This window comes from Idiotropiscis lumnitzeri, chromosome 8, assembly GCF_059441095.1.
Source record: "Idiotropiscis lumnitzeri isolate Australia: NSW breed Sydney's pygmy pipehorse chromosome 8, RoL_Ilum_1.0, whole genome shotgun sequence".
Classification (NCBI taxonomy): Eukaryota; Metazoa; Chordata; class Actinopteri; order Syngnathiformes; family Syngnathidae; genus Idiotropiscis; species Idiotropiscis lumnitzeri.
The window spans coordinates 15,675,163-15,695,557 of record NC_142398.1 but is presented as its reverse complement, the minus strand read 5'-3'; the positions used below and the strand labels follow the sequence as shown (position 1 = coordinate 15,695,557).

At 39.3% G+C, this 20,395-nt stretch overlaps 1 protein-coding gene across 1 annotated transcript; it reads right to left on the bottom strand.

The window, feature by feature from the left end:
* Positions 1-3,617: 3,617 nt before the first annotated feature.
* Positions 3,618-11,819, bottom strand: gpr83 (G protein-coupled receptor 83). The gene is made up of 5 exons (XM_088303345.1): positions 11,577-11,819; positions 9,121-9,246; positions 6,954-7,087; positions 3,748-4,332; positions 3,618-3,678 (listed from the first exon to the last, which is right to left on the bottom strand). The coding sequence occupies exons 1-5, from the start codon at positions 11,814-11,816 to the stop codon at positions 3,618-3,620; spliced, it is 1,146 nt and encodes a 381-aa protein (XP_088159471.1). The 5' UTR covers positions 11,817-11,819.
* Between the last annotated feature and the right edge of the window lie 8,576 nt (positions 11,820-20,395).

Genomic DNA, 20,395 nt, shown 5'->3' with positions numbered 1-20,395 from the left:
AATTGACCAATGGCGTGGCTGGAAAGATAATACAACTACAGTATGAATGAAGTGACAAAGACATCTATGGCAGTGTCTCCCACCACGCCCCCCCTTTTTAGAACCCAGGGACATTACAAATATATAAGTTTTTCGTTTATTTTCATTCAATGAACATACAGTCACGTAAATTGTATGCAGATCATGTGAATAACAAAGCTTAATCTGTCTAGACGGTGCAAAAATAATTCTCGGCGCTGCCAAAAATGATTATTTTGCCAGTCGACTTCTAGTCACCAATTGCAGTTGCAATTAGTCGATTAATTGGATCATATGATCACAGCATATTGTACCAGGAAGCAGTTGCCTTTATATAACCATAGTTATCTTATGCAACCAGGTGTACTTTTTAGTAATAGGTCCTGTTTTCAATATGTCTTGGTTCCATAGAAAATCCATCTATCAATCCATCCATTATCTGTACCGCTTCTCCTCACAAGGGTCGCAGGGGGTGCTGGATCCTATCCCAGCTATCTTCGGGCACTAGGCGGGGACCAAAGAAAATAACCGATATAATAAATACAAACCACATTTAGCCAACAATCTGATTTGTTCACCCTGATCAGCATTGTTTCTTTTTCAGTGATTTGCTGATTTCTACCAGGCACCACAGATGCACATTCAAATAAAAACCGCATCCAAAATGCCTCTTGCGGAAAACATTTGGAGTAAACGTGGCGTAAATACCCACATTGAGCGGTACACATTCAAAAGTGTGTTTGACTTTGAAAAGGAGCTTTTAGGGCATGTCTTTTGAGAAGCCTCTTGTGATAGAGGCAAATCATCAGCTGTTGGCAGGCAACCTTTGCCAATTGCGGTGACATTATGAGTCATTGTGCAGTCTTCACAATTTGACGCGTTTAGCAGAAAATTACTCGATGCTTCTCTTAATGGGCATGGCATTTATGTGCATCATTTTTCAGCAGTTTTTCACCTAAATCCATATATATATATATATATATATATATATATATATGGAATATAACACATCATCACATCATCTACAACTGTGCACCATCTTAACCAAATATTGATTTATTTTCTGCAGCTACCGTGTTTTCAACACGGGCTTTTTTTGTTCCTCTTGCAGCATCTGAAGCAAAAGTCAAGGTGAACAAACAAATGACATATACAAACAACACGGCAACATCAACGAAACACACAACAATCTCGTTGGAACAAACAACAGTCAATCAATGAGGAAACACTACATCGACTTCACATGCTAGAGAGAGAGAGAGCGAAGAAAAACAATGTGCACATTTGAAAGAAGGTAAGCTCTAAATTAATCTGGGACTTCTTGATCTAAACAGCATGTAATAATGTCCGGCATATTCATTTAAAACATTGGATACGACTGTTTTCAGAAAGGGTTTGAATCATTTTGGACATTAAGGTGTTTGTCAAAATTAAGAATAACGACAATGACATTATACAACATTATCATGCTCCTGCAGAGCTTGCTGATGAGTTCACCGTTTGAATCAGTTGTGTTGGGTGAGGGAAACACCTAAAACATGCATGATAGCGACTCTCATGGAGACACGTGTCTTAGGGGAAACTCAGTGACCGTGGCATGCATAATTTAGCACTTAACTGTGTTTTTAAAATTCAAAGGATGAGTCAAGGAGGCCCAGGCCCAAATAAAGGACTATAGCATAACAGCTTGATGTTTGTAAACTAACTAACCAACAAATGAATACACATAACCAGTGTTGCACCTGAACGAATTCAATGAAGTTGCCTCTTATGCATGTTCGGTTAATTGTAGGTTTTACATTATCTATTGCGCCATTATGAGTGTGAATGATTTGTATCTTTTTGTTTGACCTTTTGACCTGAATCAGTCTATCTTAAGAGGAAACTATAAAGAGAACAAACGGTATCAGTGCTGGTTAAGACTTTTAGTCACCGACACACCTTGGAACTTTTGCATTATGTAAAAAAAAAAAAAGGGTATTTACATTATAAAACAGTTATAAAACAACCACAATTTATCCCGCATGGCATCTTCTGTATTTTAGAGCGCGACAGACAAAAGGACAGATGAATAGCACAATAGAGCAATTCTGATGTAATTGGCGTGAATGTGAAAAATTGTCCACTTCTTCTCACTCCCACTCAGCACCACAGGAAGTCAAATAGAAAAATGAATTGATGTCAAGGACTCATGACCCTATCATGCTTATACAAGTCTTAAAGTGGGATTGCTTTTTCCATCCATCCATCCATCCGAGCCGCTTTTCCTTGAACCGGGCTCCTCATGGTAGGGACGTCTCTCTACTGCGTTCTGCAGCCGCGTACCAAACATATAGCCTTCACAAAGATAATCAGTTTGGATTGTCACTGCTAAATATTCTTCTTCTTTCTGCCCCACAGTTCTGAAGTTGTGGGTTCAAAACCCGGCTGAAGTCTTTCTCTCTGGAATTTGTTTTTGTGAGTTTCCCGTGTCCCCCCCAAAACATGCATGTTAGGTTCATGAGGACACTCAATTGGCCATTAGTGTGACTGGGTGTGAATTGTTGTTTGTCAATTTCACTGATTCCTAATTATTGTGCCATGGCACATTTGTATTCAGCAAGAGACCATCATGTGTAATTAGTCAAAAAATGATTCTGCATAAATGATCTATTCTTGTTTCTCTCTCGATGGCAAGGACATATTCAGACAGGCAGAACAATTAAATGCATTTCCACTAGATGTCAGAAGGTACATCATTCCACCTCTCGTGACATTTTTTTTGTTTAATTAGATGCTGTGAGACTTTTTGAGTCTTCCACTCCAAAAATAACTCATTGAATGAATACAATTAAATTGTGGGCATGATTTCCACTGTATCAATTAAATGTATGTCGCCCCCAACTCAAATGAAAGACCCTGTAATGATTACAATTGAGTTGGTCCCTTCTCACATAATGCCAAAATAAACAAAAGACCTCATTGTAATATGATTTGATTTGAGTTGGTTGGAACTCATCTTTATCAAATGCAGCCAAAATAATTAAAATACCACCATGTAATATTATTTAAGTTGGTCAAAAACCATTAAATATACAGATATACATAAAAATTGGCCAGGGTGAACAGTTCCCCTTGCCCAAAGTCAGCTGGGGTAGCCTTCATCTCACCCCCGACCCGAATGAGGAGAACGCTGTACAAAATTAATGGATAGATTTTGGTGTCAAACTCTACTGGATCATAATGTGAGTGAGCTGTCTCTAATATTTTGCTTACCTCAAATAGTTAAGAGAGCATCATGAGGAGAAACGCAGTGTCACTCAAACCTTTGAAAGGGTAGAATATTTGATTGAGCTATAAATAAATTTGGGAAGTGGTCATAATATTGTTGATAAGTGTACAATGCTATTAAGTAGCTAACAAGAGGCTTGTGTGGTGTGCCAGGTTTGGTGTGGAAAAATTGTTTCTTCACCCAAAAAAAAAAACAAAAGTAGCAAAATCTACCATACCAGTCCATTTTCCAAAGAATGATATGTAATGTGTGATTAGTTTCTTGAATTATCTTTTGAATCCAAAGAAGTGATCAAAAATTCCCCAATTACTTTGTGGTACACATTTAGTCAGCTCACAGCTACAATGGGCTCGACAGAGAGGATATCAGTTCTCCCCGTGAGGGCCCTTCTGACAGTGAAAAGAGAGTGCGTGTCCTTGCGACGAGGCGAGTCCTCAGATAAACTCTGGCTGTTCTGCAATGAGGGGTTGCTGGGCTGTGGCAAAGCTTGCCTCTGCCCCGACGACTCGTTGTCAGGCCAGGCGATCCTGCGGCACGGAGGGCACACGGTGGCGGGCTGACGCTCCAGCTCCAGTTCTACCGCCACTCTCCGGCTCTTTCTACACACGCTCAGGAGATGGCGAAGCTCCTGACGGAAGGTGGGGTTGAGACAGCAGTAAATGAAGGGGTTGTAGCAGGTGGAGCTCATGGCCAGCCAGTGAAAGCAGAAGTAAAGCGCGTTGGACGAGTGGATGACCTGACTGGAGAGGAGCACCACGTAACAGTTGAGCGGGAACCAGCAGACGGCGAACACGGCCACCACCATGAGCAACATGGCGAGCGTGCGACGCCGCTTCCTCCTCTGGGTGGCGTGCTGAGCCGTTGTGGCGTCACCAATGGTATTGTGATGCCACAGCCGGTGGGCCACGGTGGTGTAGGACGCCGTGATGATGACAAGGGGCAGCATATAAAGGAGTATGAAGGTGAGGAGGTCAATGTACTTCCAGGTGACATCCGATGGCTCGGGAAAGTCTGGGACACACAGGCTGCGCTCCTTTTCCTGACTGGTTAAGAGAAAGGAGATCAAGATTGAAATTAGAAACTGTTTAATATTTCATATGGAGCAGTGACTCAAGAAATCAACATATTGAATTAAATGTCATTTTAAAGTGAATTCTTAAGAAAATATTAATTGGCTCTTCAAACACCTCTAAAAAAAAGCACTTTATGAGAAAACAACGGACTAAAAAAACATGACCTATTCGACTGCCTACACTGTTCTTCTCATAATAATGTTTAATTGGGGCTATTCAAGTCAAGTCTTAAGGGCAAGTGATGTCATTTGGCAGACAGCTCCTAATTTCAGTCAATATGTGCACACACACGGGATGCCTTCTGGGGATGGATGATGGGAATTTTAATTTAAAAAAGGACAGAAAAACCTCATTAAGTTTTTCATCTTTGTGGGTTAAAACGCTTAATGCCGAAATAATCCAAAATACTGTCGCAATTGCTTTGATATTTTGAGAGGTTAAAGTGGTACAGTTTGGTGGTGATTGGTCGTAGTTTTTTTTTTTTTTTTTTTTTTTTTTTTACACGCACACGAAGCGTTCTAGACTTTCCCTTCACTTTGACGATGGGTCAAGTAAAACAAGAAACAAAAAAATTTGCTTTTGCATGATACTTTCCTTCGAGCAAATACGATTTTTTGAGCATTCCCCATGTATTGTTGTCAAGGTTACAAACATTTGAAAAACGCAAATTTATCAAGTAGAATTAACAGTGTAGCATCCAACTTTTTAAACTCAGTACCTTTATAGGTAGTTGCATAATAAAATTCAAAGAAATCCATCCATTAATTCCTGAGAAATAGCGTTGCTAGTGTAATCCCAAATCCGTTTAACAGAGTCATCATTACCATGGCAACCAATGCTAATATTTTCAAATTCTCCACATTTTTCAAAGGACATTATGGGTTCATACGGTACATTATGTCAAAGTTTGAATAGCTTAGCTTCATTATTTTCATTTTGCAAAAATACAAATGTCACTCCATCCCTTTCAAAAAGCTTTTTTTTTGTTTAATTTAAAATGTTCTGGTCTCTGAATAAACATTTTCATAGGAAATAGGCTCAAAATTGAACTCAGCATGGCGAAGTACACAAATGCCCGAAGCGTTGTAGAGGGTTGAGAATTAGTGTCATTACACTGTTTTGAAGGTCCCTTTTTGATCAGATTTTCAATCGGCAATTTAACACAAAAGCTTTCTCAAAAAGGCCATTTTCCCCCACATATAAACCGCAATTTCTTTATCCAATTTTCAGAATTGATTCTGCACTGTATTCAGGCTGACGTGGCTTTTCCAACTAGACTTTGCATTGACAGATTTTCATATTTTGGGAATTCTGACTCACAAAGTGTTTCATAATGTTGAAATATAGAATCACAAATGCGGTGTTCTCTCTATAAATTCAGATTCATTGTTCGTAACCTCACTACATCATGGTTTTTAAAAGTCCATTGGTCGGTAAATGACGGACGCCTGGTAAGCCTTCTTAAACTTTTTGGGAATTAAAATGGTGGCAGGTAGCCTCAAGTGTGCTCCTGCTGTACTTGACAGTTCGATAAATTCAGTTGAGAAATAAGGTTGGGAGGTTTTGTAGTAAAGCTCTTTGGGCACCCAACGTATTAATAAGACTGATTTATTGTGCACTCCATTCGCCAGTATAGCAAAGCAAGGAAGCTTTGTCTCCATATTTTTTACAGTGCTCTTTAATGAATTGATCAAATATATGAATTCAACTTTTTGGGATTAAACAACTGAAATAAATGCACTTTTGTCCAATATTCCAATTTACTGAATCAACTTGTATATTATTGCATCAAATAGATCAACAAAGGTGCAATAGCTGTAAAATGTGCTACGCTAAAAATGAGAACAAATATATTTTGCAAGAAAAAGAGGCCATGTCCTATTAAAGCAGCGGTGGCTACAAAAGTGAACCTTCCGGTGGGACAAAGTCATTGGTCTTGTCAGCTTGCTGCGGAATCTTTGACTGGTAACAGAGCGATAAAGCAATGATTATTAAAAGGTAAGCAAAAGAAGGCACCAAAATGAAGTATATACCTTTTAGGAAACAGTTTCAATTTACATCTGCAACAAAGTGACCCAACACAACTTTCTATTCACATTAGTAGAGATTGTTACAATATTTAAAAAAAAAAAAAAAAAACATGTATCATGGTGACACTATGACCCCACAACGTATTTTTCATTAATTATTTAAACCATTATAAAAAATGTTTTTCAAAAATGGAGTGTGTTCAACCTCGCTGTACGATATATTGTACACTCCCGTCAGTGCTGTCCTGAAAACATACTGGCAGTATTAAAAAGTACATCCGAAGGTAATATAGTAGTAGGTTGGTAACTCGCCTGTTTTTTCCTCACATTAAAACATGACCAAACCTTTTCAACTTCTGATGCCTAATGATAATGATTATAACACAGTCATATCATTAACTGATATTTCCATCATTATTAGAATATGATTAGTGTCAGTAACAGCTCAATCGCCATGGTGACCAAAATGTCAAGCTACTATTATTGTATCAATGAATCATATAGTCGAAGCATAATCACATGGAGGTTCATGTGTCTTTGTGAGTTGGAGTATGTCTTTACCTGAACCTGAAAGTGAACAGCTTCTGGTAGATGGCGTGTGGGAGGGAGAAACAGCTTGCCATTATCCAGATGAGGGCCACCCAAACACTGGCCTGAGTCGGCGACATGCGTGGTCTCAGAGGATGTAAAATTACCTGTGGTGAGGGGTCACACACAGAACAGGTCATGAAATGCTTAAAATGTATTACGTGTTTTCTTTATCTTTGTGTGTGTTTCACAGATGAAGAGTTCTCAGAAATATGTAGGACATTCTTCAGTGATGCTCCCTGCTGACTTTCTATTTTAAAAGTACTTTGCAAAACACTTATCAGATCTGATGTATGATCAATATGATTCCTTTGGGTTCAGATCTCACTTGAGAAACAGAAAATAAGATCAGACTTAAAAGCAACAAAGGAACAATTGTTTGAAAAAAAAAAACATTACACCAGAGGTGGGAGACTTGAGTAAGACTTAAATCACCAAATTTTTGGCTTTGCTTGGCTAACTGCCTCAACTTACAAAAGTCTCACCCAGATTTTCGCTTAGTATTTAAGAGCCTCAATTTGAGCTACGAGAACAGAAAAGTCTGGAATGTTTGAAAATGTTTTGTTTTAAAAATCTGCTGAGGCCCCCCATGAAGAAAGTATCATGGCAGCGGTCTCTGAAATTATTTAATCTCACACGCCCTCTCTTGCGAATGGAATGTTCCGTTTATGAACTGGGAAATCAAAGTACCAGAGCCTTTTTTTTTGCTCCATGCCCTCATTGGCATTCATAAAAATAAAATGCATAATAAAATTTGTAGCAATATACTGCGTTAAGATGCGAAAAAAAATAATTTTTTAAATCAATTTACTACAATTTATTTATGCACACTAGTGAAGAAACACAACACACTTTGGATAAAGGTTAAATAGAAACTAAATGAAAAGCCAATCTTTAGCACAGTGCATTTTCCTAATTTATTACCATACTCTAATTTCATACGGGAGCGTATGGCTGCCACAACAGGGCAAAAAAAAAAAAAAAAATCAAACTTATTATCTAAAAACGTGATAATTATCATTTCGATTTCAGGACCTATAGTTTTGGTTCCATTTTAATATGCACTAAACAATAACAATTACTAAAAAGATTTTAGGCCACCTTCAATTTAACCTGCACCATCATTTATAAACATCTCAGGAATGCTGGTACGAGCCGCAAAGTTGAATCAAAGTTGAATGTTGGATCATTTTATTCATTCTGCATACCTTTAAAGAATTCAAGCTGTAAACTAATTATGGTTATAGAAGAGCCTTGGTGAAGGAGACTTGACTTCATGGATCAAGTTTTTAAACATTCTACAATGCTCATTACAATCAACATTGATGTTATCAACTTGTACAAAATGTCTCAAATCTAACGATCGCCATCTCAGTGAATCGAATTAATTTTGTTAGCAGAGCCAGGAACATGCAATGCAGCGACTGAAAGACATATCGTCGCAGTCTGGCATACAAAATAAGGAGGCATGCTGGGTCTTAAAGGTGTTGTGGTTTGTGGCAATTAAAAGCATAATTTTACCCACAATTAAACAGTTCATTTATATCTGCTATCATGGCTCTCATTTGATGAATAATAGAAATGGAAAACTTTTCAGTTAAAAGCAAGTGCGCTCTGAACGTACTAACAAAAAGATGAAAAAACTCACAATAAGAGAAAAAAAAGAACACAGAATAAGAAGAGAAGTATTTTTCATTATTTATTTTGTAATAATAATAATAATAATACTAAATTTAGCCAGGTGCGTAAAGAACCCAAGCTCACATGATCCTTTTATCACCAGTCCTCAATCTTAATTACAAATCATAATTCCGGAGATAAAAATCAAGCATTTTTATGTGAGGAGAGCTGCACTAAATTCCAAACTGGTTAAAACCTGCTTGAGTCCGTTCTCCACCGAAATTAGGATGATTTCAACAACAACAACAACAACAACAAAACGGGAGCAAACAGGTGTAATTTGCATTACAATTGGGTTTGATTTAAAAAAAAAATATATATATATATATATATGTATATATATATATATAAATATATAAATTATTTCTGTAAAAAAAAAATCAATTATTTCTGAGTAGCACCATGAATACCATATCAGAGTTTCACATAAAGGAGCCAGGTTGAGCTCTTGCGCACCAACCTGTCGTCTGTCCAGGGCGATTGCAGTGAGTGTGAGAGTTGACACGTGGAGAGAGCAGTATTGTACAAATCGACTGATGTGACACATGGTCCTTCCGAACACCCACGTGCTGTTTACAAAACGGACCTGTGAGACACACACGTTCACACACACACACAAAATGACACACTGAAGCAGTCATTGAAAGAAATAATTTAATATTTCATCAGTAAATGAGAAGACGGGAGGCATTATGCTACGTTTACACAATTTTCCCAGTGGCCATGGCAGCTCTGCTTGCTCAAAACATTGTGTACCATGGGATTATGGCCATTTTTCTTGCATTCGGGAGTTGCTAGGTTCTGTCATGGTATCTGTGACAGGACATCATCAAGCTTCTAAGCCCCGAAGATTCAAAGGTGCACTCTGGTGTGAATCGACAAGACGGCAAGTGTTGACTAAACCTCTCTGCAGTGACATGGCTTGCAGGCGATGAATTGAACACATGAAGCAAAATAATTTCCCATGCCCTGCCCCCCCCCATTGTTGTGTCACAACCGTCCTGTTTTGTTGGCCTGAAAATGAGTTGCTTCGCCACTGGGAGCAAATGGCAAATGTTGCCATGAAAACTCTTCTACGGTCATGAATTAATTCATGAAATTTGGGCATTTCCATCGATTTGCACTTCAGCCATCTCAACAAATCATCCGTTTGCCGCAGCGTTACTATCCAATTCATTTCTTTTCGAAAAAAGCTTGAATTTTAAAAACGCATGCATTTAAAAAGCATACACAACATGTGCCCAGTGGCTATGTGTCTGTTGATGGAATGTTAATGTTTCATCGTGTTATTGTTACCGTAGCTAAGTGGCATGTTTCTTGTCCTTTTGCCTTTACATTACACGCACTGAAACTGATCCGTGATGAGTCGAGGGTCTACAAGGCCTTTCACCCAAAATCAGCTGGGATAGGCTACAGTACGCCGGCGACCTAATGAGGTCCTGACTGTATACAAATTGGATAGATGGATTCTCTTCACCACAGAGCGATAAGAAAGTGGGGAGGGCAAGAGAGGGGGTGGAAGTAGGGGAGGGGGGGGGCGAAAGTGTGGGGGGGCAAAAGTGGGTGAGAGAGAGCGAGATAGAGCGAGAGAGAGAGAGAGAGAGAGTGAGTGAGAGAGTGAGAGCCCGCTGCATGAAGGACGTTTACTATTTCCCGATTTTTGTTAAATGACCTCGAACCCTTGTCTCCATGTAGTGAAGAGAATTACAACTAACTAAACTTTGGATTATTTTTTTTATATGAATGAAAAAGAAATAATCTACTGTCAGGTCAGTGTTGAGTTTATGACTACATACAATATCTTAGTTTTGTTCGAATTATCAATTATATGTCATACAGCACTATTTTGGGGGGGATGTGAATTAATTTGAGTGTTGATTTATAAGTTCCAATAGTTATATGTATTTAAAAAAACGTATTGATACATATATTACTCAAAGGTAGTGATCTACGACCATCGAGTTGATTTAATATTATGTGGTTCTAGACTGGTTAGCACGATGACCTCTCAGTGCAGAGGTCGTGGGTTCGATTGCGGCCTTCCTGGTCATGTTCTCCCCGTGCCTGGGTGGGTTTCCTCCAGGTACTCCGGTTTCCTCCCACATTCCAAAATCATGCATGGCAGGTTGATTGGATAAATTGCCACTAGGTGTGGGTTTGAGCATTGAGCAGATGTTTGTTCATCTATGTTTGCCCTGCGATTAACTGGCAACCAGTTCAGGGTGTACCCCGCCTACTGCCCGAAGATAGCAGCTGTGATAGGCTCCAGCACCCCTGCGACCCTCGTGAGGAGAAGCGGTACAGATAATGAATGGATGGATATTGCGATCATACGTAGAGATGTCTGCTTAGATTTTGGGGTGGAGTGATTGCAGTTTTCTGACCAATTAAGCAACGTAAGTGCCCTCGGTGTCGCCCTCGTTATTTCCAAATACATCCATTTTTTACAGACATCTTGCCAGGTTTCATGATACTTTAAAACTTGCAAGACTCTCTCTAAATGTAGATATTAAGAAAACGTGGTAAAAATATTAGCTCAATTGACTAATTTGAAGAGGCCCTCAAACTAAGAGTGGCTGCAGAACCGGACGTCACCTGCTTGGCCACTCACCGATAGGCACAACATGAATGCTGACTGAGAGAGAGAGGGAGAGAGAGAGAGACCGAATTTGCTTCATACACTGAAAGCATTTCTTCCTACTAGAAATTATTCACGTCATTTGTGTTCATTTCAATTGAGGAAAAAACGATTTGATTTGTAGTGAACTCGTCAAGGTACCACTGTACTTTTTAGTTTGGTGGAGTGGACTGGAGTGTTTCGATTGTAAAATGTGTGCATTGACTCACTAAATACAGGCTTGACCATGTGATACATTTTGGTTCGAATTGGGTCGTTTGACTCGAGCGTGCACTTACCAGGGTGAAAGGCGTGTTGAGTCCAGTGATAAACACATCGGCCACAGCCAGGTTCATGATGAACACGCTGGTGGCTGACTGGGTGCGCTTGTTTTTCACGATCACGTGGCACACCAGCGTATTTCCGAACAGAGAGATAACAATGATGACGGAGTAGGCTGCCACCAGCAGCGCCTTGACGCCCGACTCCCCGCCGCGCCTCCCGTCGCCGCTGGCCAGGGAGCGCCAGTCCTCCAGCATTCCTTCGTCAAAGTCCAGCAGCAAATAAGGCGACGTCCTGTTGCCCATCTTCCCTGACGTGTTCGCGTAATAAGAGAGTAGCATCTCGCTGGTCTCCGGTGAGGTGTCGTTGACTTTGATGAGTCTCGCTGTTGCGCTTGGGCTGGCGGCCATGCAGAACACTATTGCTGTCAAGCACACACACCCAGACCTCATCATATTGACTAAGCAACTCTTATTCGTCGCTTTGGACTCCTCTAAGTTGCTAAAAGTGTCCTCTGTCTGCTTCTCAAGTGAGATGTGGAAATGCGGCGCCGAAGGAGACGCGCGCAACAAGTTGCGAGACGCACTGCTTTTCTTCAGCCTCTCTCCTGCAGCAGGCGCGCGCGCCCCCGCCTCGCATGGAAACCCTCGTTCAGCACATCTGGAGAAGCCAATGACGAGCCGGTCGAAAGACAGGTATGAGTGGTCATGTAATATGGCGCAGGTTGAGTAGAATTTTCTTCTGCCTCACGATTTCTGGCAACCTTTTCTGTAAACGTGTTAATGAGTAGCCTGGAGAATTGTGTATGCCACAAACACTCAACATTGGAGCTCAACATGGAATCAATAATGGACAGTCATTTGCAATAGCAACTTTCAGCTTCATCTTAACATTTTGTTTAGTGTAGCATTGATCATGTGCCTAAAAATTCAACAGGATATATCTTTGCATTCAAAGGACAAAATAGTAGGAGAAATTTACAGTGGAAGCTCAGGAATAAAATCAAATTATCACAAATACTTCTGTTCTGTTTATACAACTCAAACAGATTTACTTATTTGTCTTTATTATTAATTACTGTGGGCGGCACGGTGGACGACTGGTTAGCACGATGGCCTCACAGTGAGAGACAGCATCGGGCGTGGGTTCGATCCCGGCTCCGGCCATCCTGTGTGGAGTTTGCATGTTCTCCCCGTGCTTGCGTGGGTTTCCTCCGGGTACTCCGGTTTCCTCCCACATTCCAAAAACATGCATGGCAGGCCGATTGAACACTCGAAATTGCCCCTAGGTATGAGAGTGAGTGCGGATGGTTGTTCGTCTCTGTGTGCCCTGCAATTGGCTGGCAACCAGTTCAGGGTGTCCCCTGCCTACTGCCCAAAGATAGCTGGGATAGACTCCAGCACCCCCCGCGACCCTAGTGAGGAGAAGTGGTACAGATGATGGATGGATGGATGGATGGATTAATTACTGTTGTTTGTTATGTGCAGCAGGGGTAAAGCCAGAAATTCTTCAGGGTTGATAACACCTCAGAGGGGTGGCAGTGTGAGTGTCATTCTTTAAGGGTTTCATGAAATACAATTCACACGTATCCAGAATAATGCGCATTATGCTCATAATCAACGAGAAAATTACAAGATTGTGCTGATCTTAAAGGGATGGTCCATTTTTTCACTAAGATTTGATGTTTTGTTTTTTATGTTTTTAATCAGGAAAATTATATTACCTTTCAATATTGCCAACTTGTTTTGCAGAAGAAAAAAAACAAAAGACTTTAAAACAGCCCCTTGAAAATGAGCAATATGGCTACGCCCCGCTAGGACTAACACCACCATGTTGTTTTGTTTGTGGTTCATAATTGGTGTTTAAGAGGACTCGAGTGGAATTTGAACTTTATTTTTGTTTTTCTACAATGGCCTCATTCTTTTGTTGTCGCCGTTGGGCACTATTCATGATTTTCATGCCTTGCTGATGTAGTGACAAAGAGTAAATTGCCGTCAGAAAAGGTTACTACGCAAGAGGATTCTCAAGATACCCGTGACACACAGTGGCAATTTGCATGCCGCTGTCAGAGCAAGAGGAAGAAGGGACATTGGCTTATCGTCTTGAATGCCGTTAAATATGACCTCGCATGCAGATTTGGATTTCCTCCACACCTTTGGATCTAAAACTGTGCGCCGCTTTTGTGAGTACATCATTTCATAATTGTGGCATGGTTAGGGAGTGAACAAGCCTCGGGCGTGACGTCATCCAACCAAGTACAAGGCAAAGTAAGTGGATTCATTGTGTTGAAAAATCACAGAAAACTCATTTGAAATGGAGCAAATGGAAATCAAATCATCCACTCAGAGAAAAGCTAAATTACGGTACCTTATAAGGAAAATGAAGGAAATTGAGGCTCTTCGATGGAATTGTGTAAAGCCAATTACAAGTTAAAACCCTGATTGCTGCACACATTTTGCATGACTAATAATCCCAGTTGTTTGAGTCCAAAGCCAAATATTTAAAGGCCTTTGTGGAAAAGAGTCACAGCTGGCTACAAGAAGAGAATAAACATGAAGATGAAGCAAAAAGAGTTGATGCAGAGACGGAGCCTGCTCAGTGACTCAGGATGAAATAATAGACATCCCGAGGTGAGGGACAGGTTTAGCAATCAGGCCAGCACAGGTGACAGTGGCGAGGCTGCTATTCCAGATTTGTTGTCTGTAATGCAGCGAAAGAACAAACTCAACAACACAAAGTGTCTCTGCTCCTACCAGTTGATATTCCAGTCTTTCGTGGCAATCCGCTTGAATTGATTTTCTTTTTAAAAGCCTTTGAGCATGGAATTGAAGAAAGGACAGAGAGTAACATTGGATAGGCTGAATTTCTTAGAGCAATTCACATATGGCAGACCTAAAGCTCTAGAACACAGTTGTGCCCAGATGAAGCTGGATAAAGGCTGTGTAGAAGCTAAAAGGTTTTTTAAAGGAATATACAATTGCTTCTGCTGCCATTGAAAAAGCTTTGCAGTGGCTTGTCATTAAGTCAGCTGGAGACAGACTTACAGAGTTTGCCGTTTTCCTCACAAGTTGCTGCAGTACAGTGGATTGCAAGGATTGTATCAATGAGATGGTCACTTCGACCAACATGCGTACAATTATATCCAAATTCTAATTCTAAATTAAAAGAAAAATGGAGTCACTTGCACTAGCCACGAAAAGTCAGGAATGAGAGCCAGGTTCACAGCTATAGTTGAGTTTGCGGCCAAATGAACAAAAATCGCATCTGTTGTTTGGCAACATAAAATAATCTCCTTCATCGAAACTAACAAAAAAAGGAATGAAGTTAAAATAGAAAATGCTGTAAAACACAGCGATAGGAAAATCATTGCTTGCTACAATCTGACACAAATCCAAGTGAGCAGGTGCATTTGTGCCAGCACAAATGAGAAAAAATGTGCGCATTGTCAAAAAAAATGAGGACATACCTTGGATTGCTGCAGAATAATCAAGCAAAAAGTCTCACAGGGAAAGGCTTGATGTTCTCAAGCCGACGCTTTGTCTGCTTAACACGGGGCCATTTAAGTAAAGGCTGTCAGCAAAAACACATCTGTCAAACATGTTCTCTGAACTATCCCACTATCCTGCAATTTGAGCGACAGGAGTCTGGCGATGAAAGCCAGATGGCCCATCAAACTGTCCGAAGTTCAGCTGAGCTCCCACTCCAAATGAAACGTGTGGTTGTACTTGCTTGTCCAACTTTGTTCTGTCAAACCGTGGTGTTTGATGAGAGACAAAACAGTTGAACCATACTGTGTACCATTTTAGACCCAGGTAGCACTGGAACTTTCTGTATGGAGGAGCTGACGAGGAATCTAATGATGAAAGGAAAAAGACAAATATTCTTCTGAGCACCATGGGAAAAAGGGATAATCAGTAACTATGTCATTTAATCGTCAAGGTACTTGAAGTCAGAGCGTTGGACGAAGATCTTTTTATTTATGCTTCCAAACGGATTTACACACTCTGAAATTCTCAATTATAAAGGAGAACTTACCAAATCAAAGTGATGCAGCTAGATGGCCATATTTGAGAGAAGTTCGACTTAAAAAAGTTGAGAAAAAGGTTTGTTCATAAAGACAAATGCACAGAAGGCACTTGAAACCACGAACGGTCGCGAACATTTTTGATCTTTGATTGGGGAGGAGGGGGTCACCGTTGTGGTGGCCTAGAACTGATTCAACAGTGCCACCTACTGTTGTGGAGTGTAAATGACAGTCAATTTTTCAGAAGGTTTACTGGCATTTGTGTGTGGATCAGCAAGGTGGAAAATTTGTGAATGTCATATTTGTTCCTATGACCAATCGAGGTCTTGAAATGAAGGGTCATTTTTAATGGTACGTCAATTATTCCCCCTTTCATCTGTTGAATAATGTGATTACTATATCAGCAAGTCAACCGGTGTCCTAATTTTTTCCTTCACCGTTTTGTTGTTGAAGTCGTAACTGCAACAAACACGCATTTGATATTTTGATCCTTTGTGCTACTTAATTGGGAACTTTTGTTGCTGGCAAAATGTGTGCTTTGCTCTGAGGCGTTACTCATTTTCATAATTCCAAACAGCCTCAGTCTCATTTCGTATTATGATTAGAATTATTAGTCATTGCGTTTGTTTAATGTTGCATTTGTGTGTGTTTGTCATTGAAAAACAATGTTGGGATTCATTTATCCTCTCATTTATTACGGTGGTTATCAATTTTGTTTTCACATAATAAAAAGATCCACACCCAAAGGTTAGCATTATGAGTCAAATGTAATTATTGTTGTCCGCGATTCACGCAAATGCTGAGATGAGGTGCATTCGAGAGAAATTAAGTAAATATTCTTAAATAATAGATCATGATTTGCCTCAGTGGTGAAGTGAATGAGGAAGATGTACTTAATGTAAATAAAATGTGTATTTACAAAGTAGATTGACAATAAAACATGAGTGGATGAGAAGATATGATGCTTATGGTGATCATGATGATGGCGCGTGCTTCATGATATACCTTTGATCATGGCAAGAGCACAGCTCACACTCTCCTACTCAAACATACAAAATGATGTCTTTGTGATAAAAAGAGAATGATTCCAGCCCTTTCAAATGTCTAACAATTTCCATGGTTTCCGAGCTCTCAAAAAAAATCCTCGTAATGGTTTCATATTGTCTGCTTCTATTGTGAATCTGAATCAAATCAGTCGTAATATACTCAACAGCATGAGCCTGCGCATTTATTTCACTGCACAAAGAAGGCAAGGGTGACAAACTGAATCTCACAGAAGCCCAAAATTCAAAATACATTTTAGGTCATGGGCCAAACTCAACTCGAGTTTCTAGAATATTTGAACAACAATCAAAAGGGGAGTAAAGTGCTGTATATGAAACATAAACAGGGGTGCGCAAAAGTGGTGCACAGGTGTGCACACTGGAAATTTTGAACGCACACAAAAGTCCAACCGTATGTTTCACTGCAACAAAATGGCAACGAGAGAAGAGGTTTGCTTAGCGTTTCCTTCTCACCGTGCCATCTTGGAAAATAACCACTCAATGACCAGACATCATTTCTCTGAGTTGTTCTGACACCAAAGTTATGAAACTAGTGCTTGTGTGGGTTTACTTCGGGCACTTAGGTTTATTCCCACATTCCAAAAACATGCTTGGTAGGGTTATTGAAAACTCCAAATTGAACAAAGAGTGCAAATGGGTGTCTACATTTTTGTTTGTTATAAACAGGCTGCCGGTGAAGTGTACTGTACAAAACGGCAACACTCTCCACCGATTAATGTCATGGCCAAAATGCTGAAAACAATAAATTGCTTAAAGGAAGGGTGGAAAAGTACACATTAGGAGAAAGCTTGCAAAGCTACTTACGAGCAACTCTTTGAACCAAAATAGTGTCAAGTTCTTGTAATTCGGCTCACAAGGTACAAGGGGTCGTTCAATAACAGGAGGGTCAGCTGTTCGATTGCCGCTCTGTCTGAGTATGAATGTTTGGTGGTGGTCGGAAGGGCGCACTGTGAGACTGCCCGAGGACAGCTGCGTCTACATGTGTAGTATAGCACCGCCATAGTGTAAATGTGTGTGCGTATGAATAATGTATGTCATGTAAAGTGTCTTTGAGTGTTCAGAAAAATGTTATATAAATCGAATAATTTATTATTATTATTATTATTATTATTATTATTATTATTATTATTATTATTATTATTATTATTATTATTATTATTATTATTATTATTATCAGAGCCTGATTATTTGAGACTACCATCTAACAGTACAGTTTTAGTCTCCATAACAAAGACTCAAAAAGAAAAAGTCATCACATACCAATGGTGTCACTGGGCTTCTTCCCTTTTGTTCAAATTTTAACATACATGTAAATCAAAAACAGACAGGAGACAATATTATTACAAAATAAATCAACATGAACCTAAAATGACTGTGTTGTTCTAAATAAAAATATCTACCAAAATGATACATATTCAGTTCTCATGGGGGCCTAGGAAATGACTATATTTTCCTCTGGCTTCAAACTCGCGTCTTCAATGTTATTCATTTGTTTTGGATAAAAATAGTAAATCAGGTTGACTTATTTTTTTTCCCCGTCGACCACCGGACTTGACAAATAGTCCATATATTAACAAAACAAAACAAATAAACACATAAAAAAAAGAAAGAAAATAAAAACATACAAATCTCTCTCAAAATGTAATCTATCTAAATTTAAAAAGCAGCAGTTAAAACTAACTAAAAACAAATTGTAATGGGATAGCAAAAATGATAACCCTGACCAAGGCCATGTTTATGGGAACTGCACTGTTCACGACTATGTGATACTTAACCGCATTTTAGCTTTGAAAGGCACTGCCCTTTTTTTATTTTTTTTTTTAATTATTATTTTATTTTATTTTATTTTTTTTATTATTTATTTATTTTTTTAAAACATCATGCTTTTATTTTGTTGTCTAATGCAGAGTTAATTCCATCCATTCATATAGCTGGCCTGGTGTCTATCCAAGCTGACTTTGGGCAAGAGTCAAAGTTCCCTCTGGACTGGTAGCAAACCAATCGCTGCAGGACAAAACCATTCACACTCACATTCACATGCAAACTCTGGACTTATCTGACTGAATTTGTAATAGAGGTTATAGAAATAGAAAAAAACGTAATAACACGTGTATACAAAAAAAAAAGCCAAACAACATTGTTACTTTACGTCAAGCTGGAACATGGACTAATTACTACCAATTACTTTGTTGGTGATTGAAATTGTGTAATTTGTGCTGTAGAATTGGTTGATGTAATAATCCATTCAAAATTGTTAACAGCTAATTGGATATGAACCATCCATTTTTTTTTCATGAGTGTACCCAAATTCAGCTGGGAAAGGTTCCAGGGCACCCACTTCCCACTTATGGATGGAACGGTGGGTGTTTTAATTGGAGTAACATTCTCTCCATGTTGCAGACATGATAAGAAAATGAATTTTCGCAGTGTGGTGAACCGTGGAGTTACGTTTTCCCCGTGAGGATGACTCAACTTTGGATACAAGTTGACAGTTATGTATGATCATTTCCTGTGGGAAAAGGTGCAAGAAATGAACATCAACTTAGGACAAGATAAACAGGAAAAAGGTCCGCAGAGACGAATGTTCAACTGAAAAATATTGCAGAGGTATTTACTTTAAAAGTGATAAGAGATGCTGAGGTGACGAGTGTTTGGATGACTCTGATTTTACTTGTAATTCATTTGATGAAGTGAGGAGGAAATTGATTGACTTAAAGGAGGACAAGATCCAAGATGGCCCATTTTTCACTCACAAGCTCAGTTGATATATTTTTCGATCAGAAAACTGAAATTACTTATCTTTTTTTTTTATCTATTCATTTTGGAGGAATTAAGAAATAAGTGACGACTTCAAAAACACCTACTTTTAATGGAATATCCCTCCGTTCTCTCCATGTTTTGCTCTGAGTCGGTAAAGGGACCAACTGCAATCTCTCCATTGGAAATCATTGTATTATCATTCCTTATATGTAATTGGCACCAAAATATGATGTCAATCAATCCAAACTATTGTGCAGAACGCTTTTATACTTTCACAGATTGAAGTCGACAAGAGTAAAAAGGTGCATTTGCAATTTGGTGATGATCGGTCGCCATTTTAGACAATAGAACTGACAATTCAAGCAATATTACCTCACTTGCCTCCCTGCTGTGACGGAGACAAGAAACCAGAAAAAAATAACGAGCCAAGATCCAAAACGGGGCGTGACAATTTTTCTTAAATCTCATCACAAAAAAAAAAAAAAAATTCCCCAAGTCTTTTGGGGACAGGGCTTTTTAGTACTGATGTCATTTTTACATGCAAACCTATTATATAAGTGCCAATGTTCGTGTCAATGAAGCGTCCCTTTAAAATCAATGGACAATTGAGAAGATTAGCAACAAATTACAGAGAAGACAGCAGGAACACAGAAATCTGAAACATTATCATGAATGCCATCGCACAAGACCTAAGGACATAAAAAAAAAACATATTAGACACATGATAATTTTTGGACCAACTGCGTGAAAATGAATAATTGTCCACAGCCCACTTAAAAGATGCACTCCGCAGGGTAAACATCTTTACAATAGCATTTTCATTTGACAGTTTCTGACTCACAGCTTGTAAATAGCAGATAAACACTTTAGCTGTTCACAATCGCTGGAAGATAATTTTCATACTGCAATCGTGTTCAAATTTCGCATGTACTTTCTGCAGATTAGACGTCACACACATTCTCGTTATTGTCTCACAGGAGTCGTGACC

Coding starts and splice junctions, on each gene's coding strand:
- gpr83 (XM_088303345.1), bottom strand. CDS start 11,816: ATGCTGGAGGACTGGCGCTCCCTGGCCAGCGGCGACGGGAGGCGCGGC. Junction 9,247..11,576: donor TCAACACGCCTTTCACCCTG/GTAAGTGCACGC, acceptor TGTGTCTCACAG/GTCCGTTTTGTAAACAGCAC. Junction 7,088..9,120: donor TCGCCCTGGACAGACGACAG/GTTGGTGCGCAA, acceptor CCCTCACCACAG/GTAATTTTACATCCTCTGAG.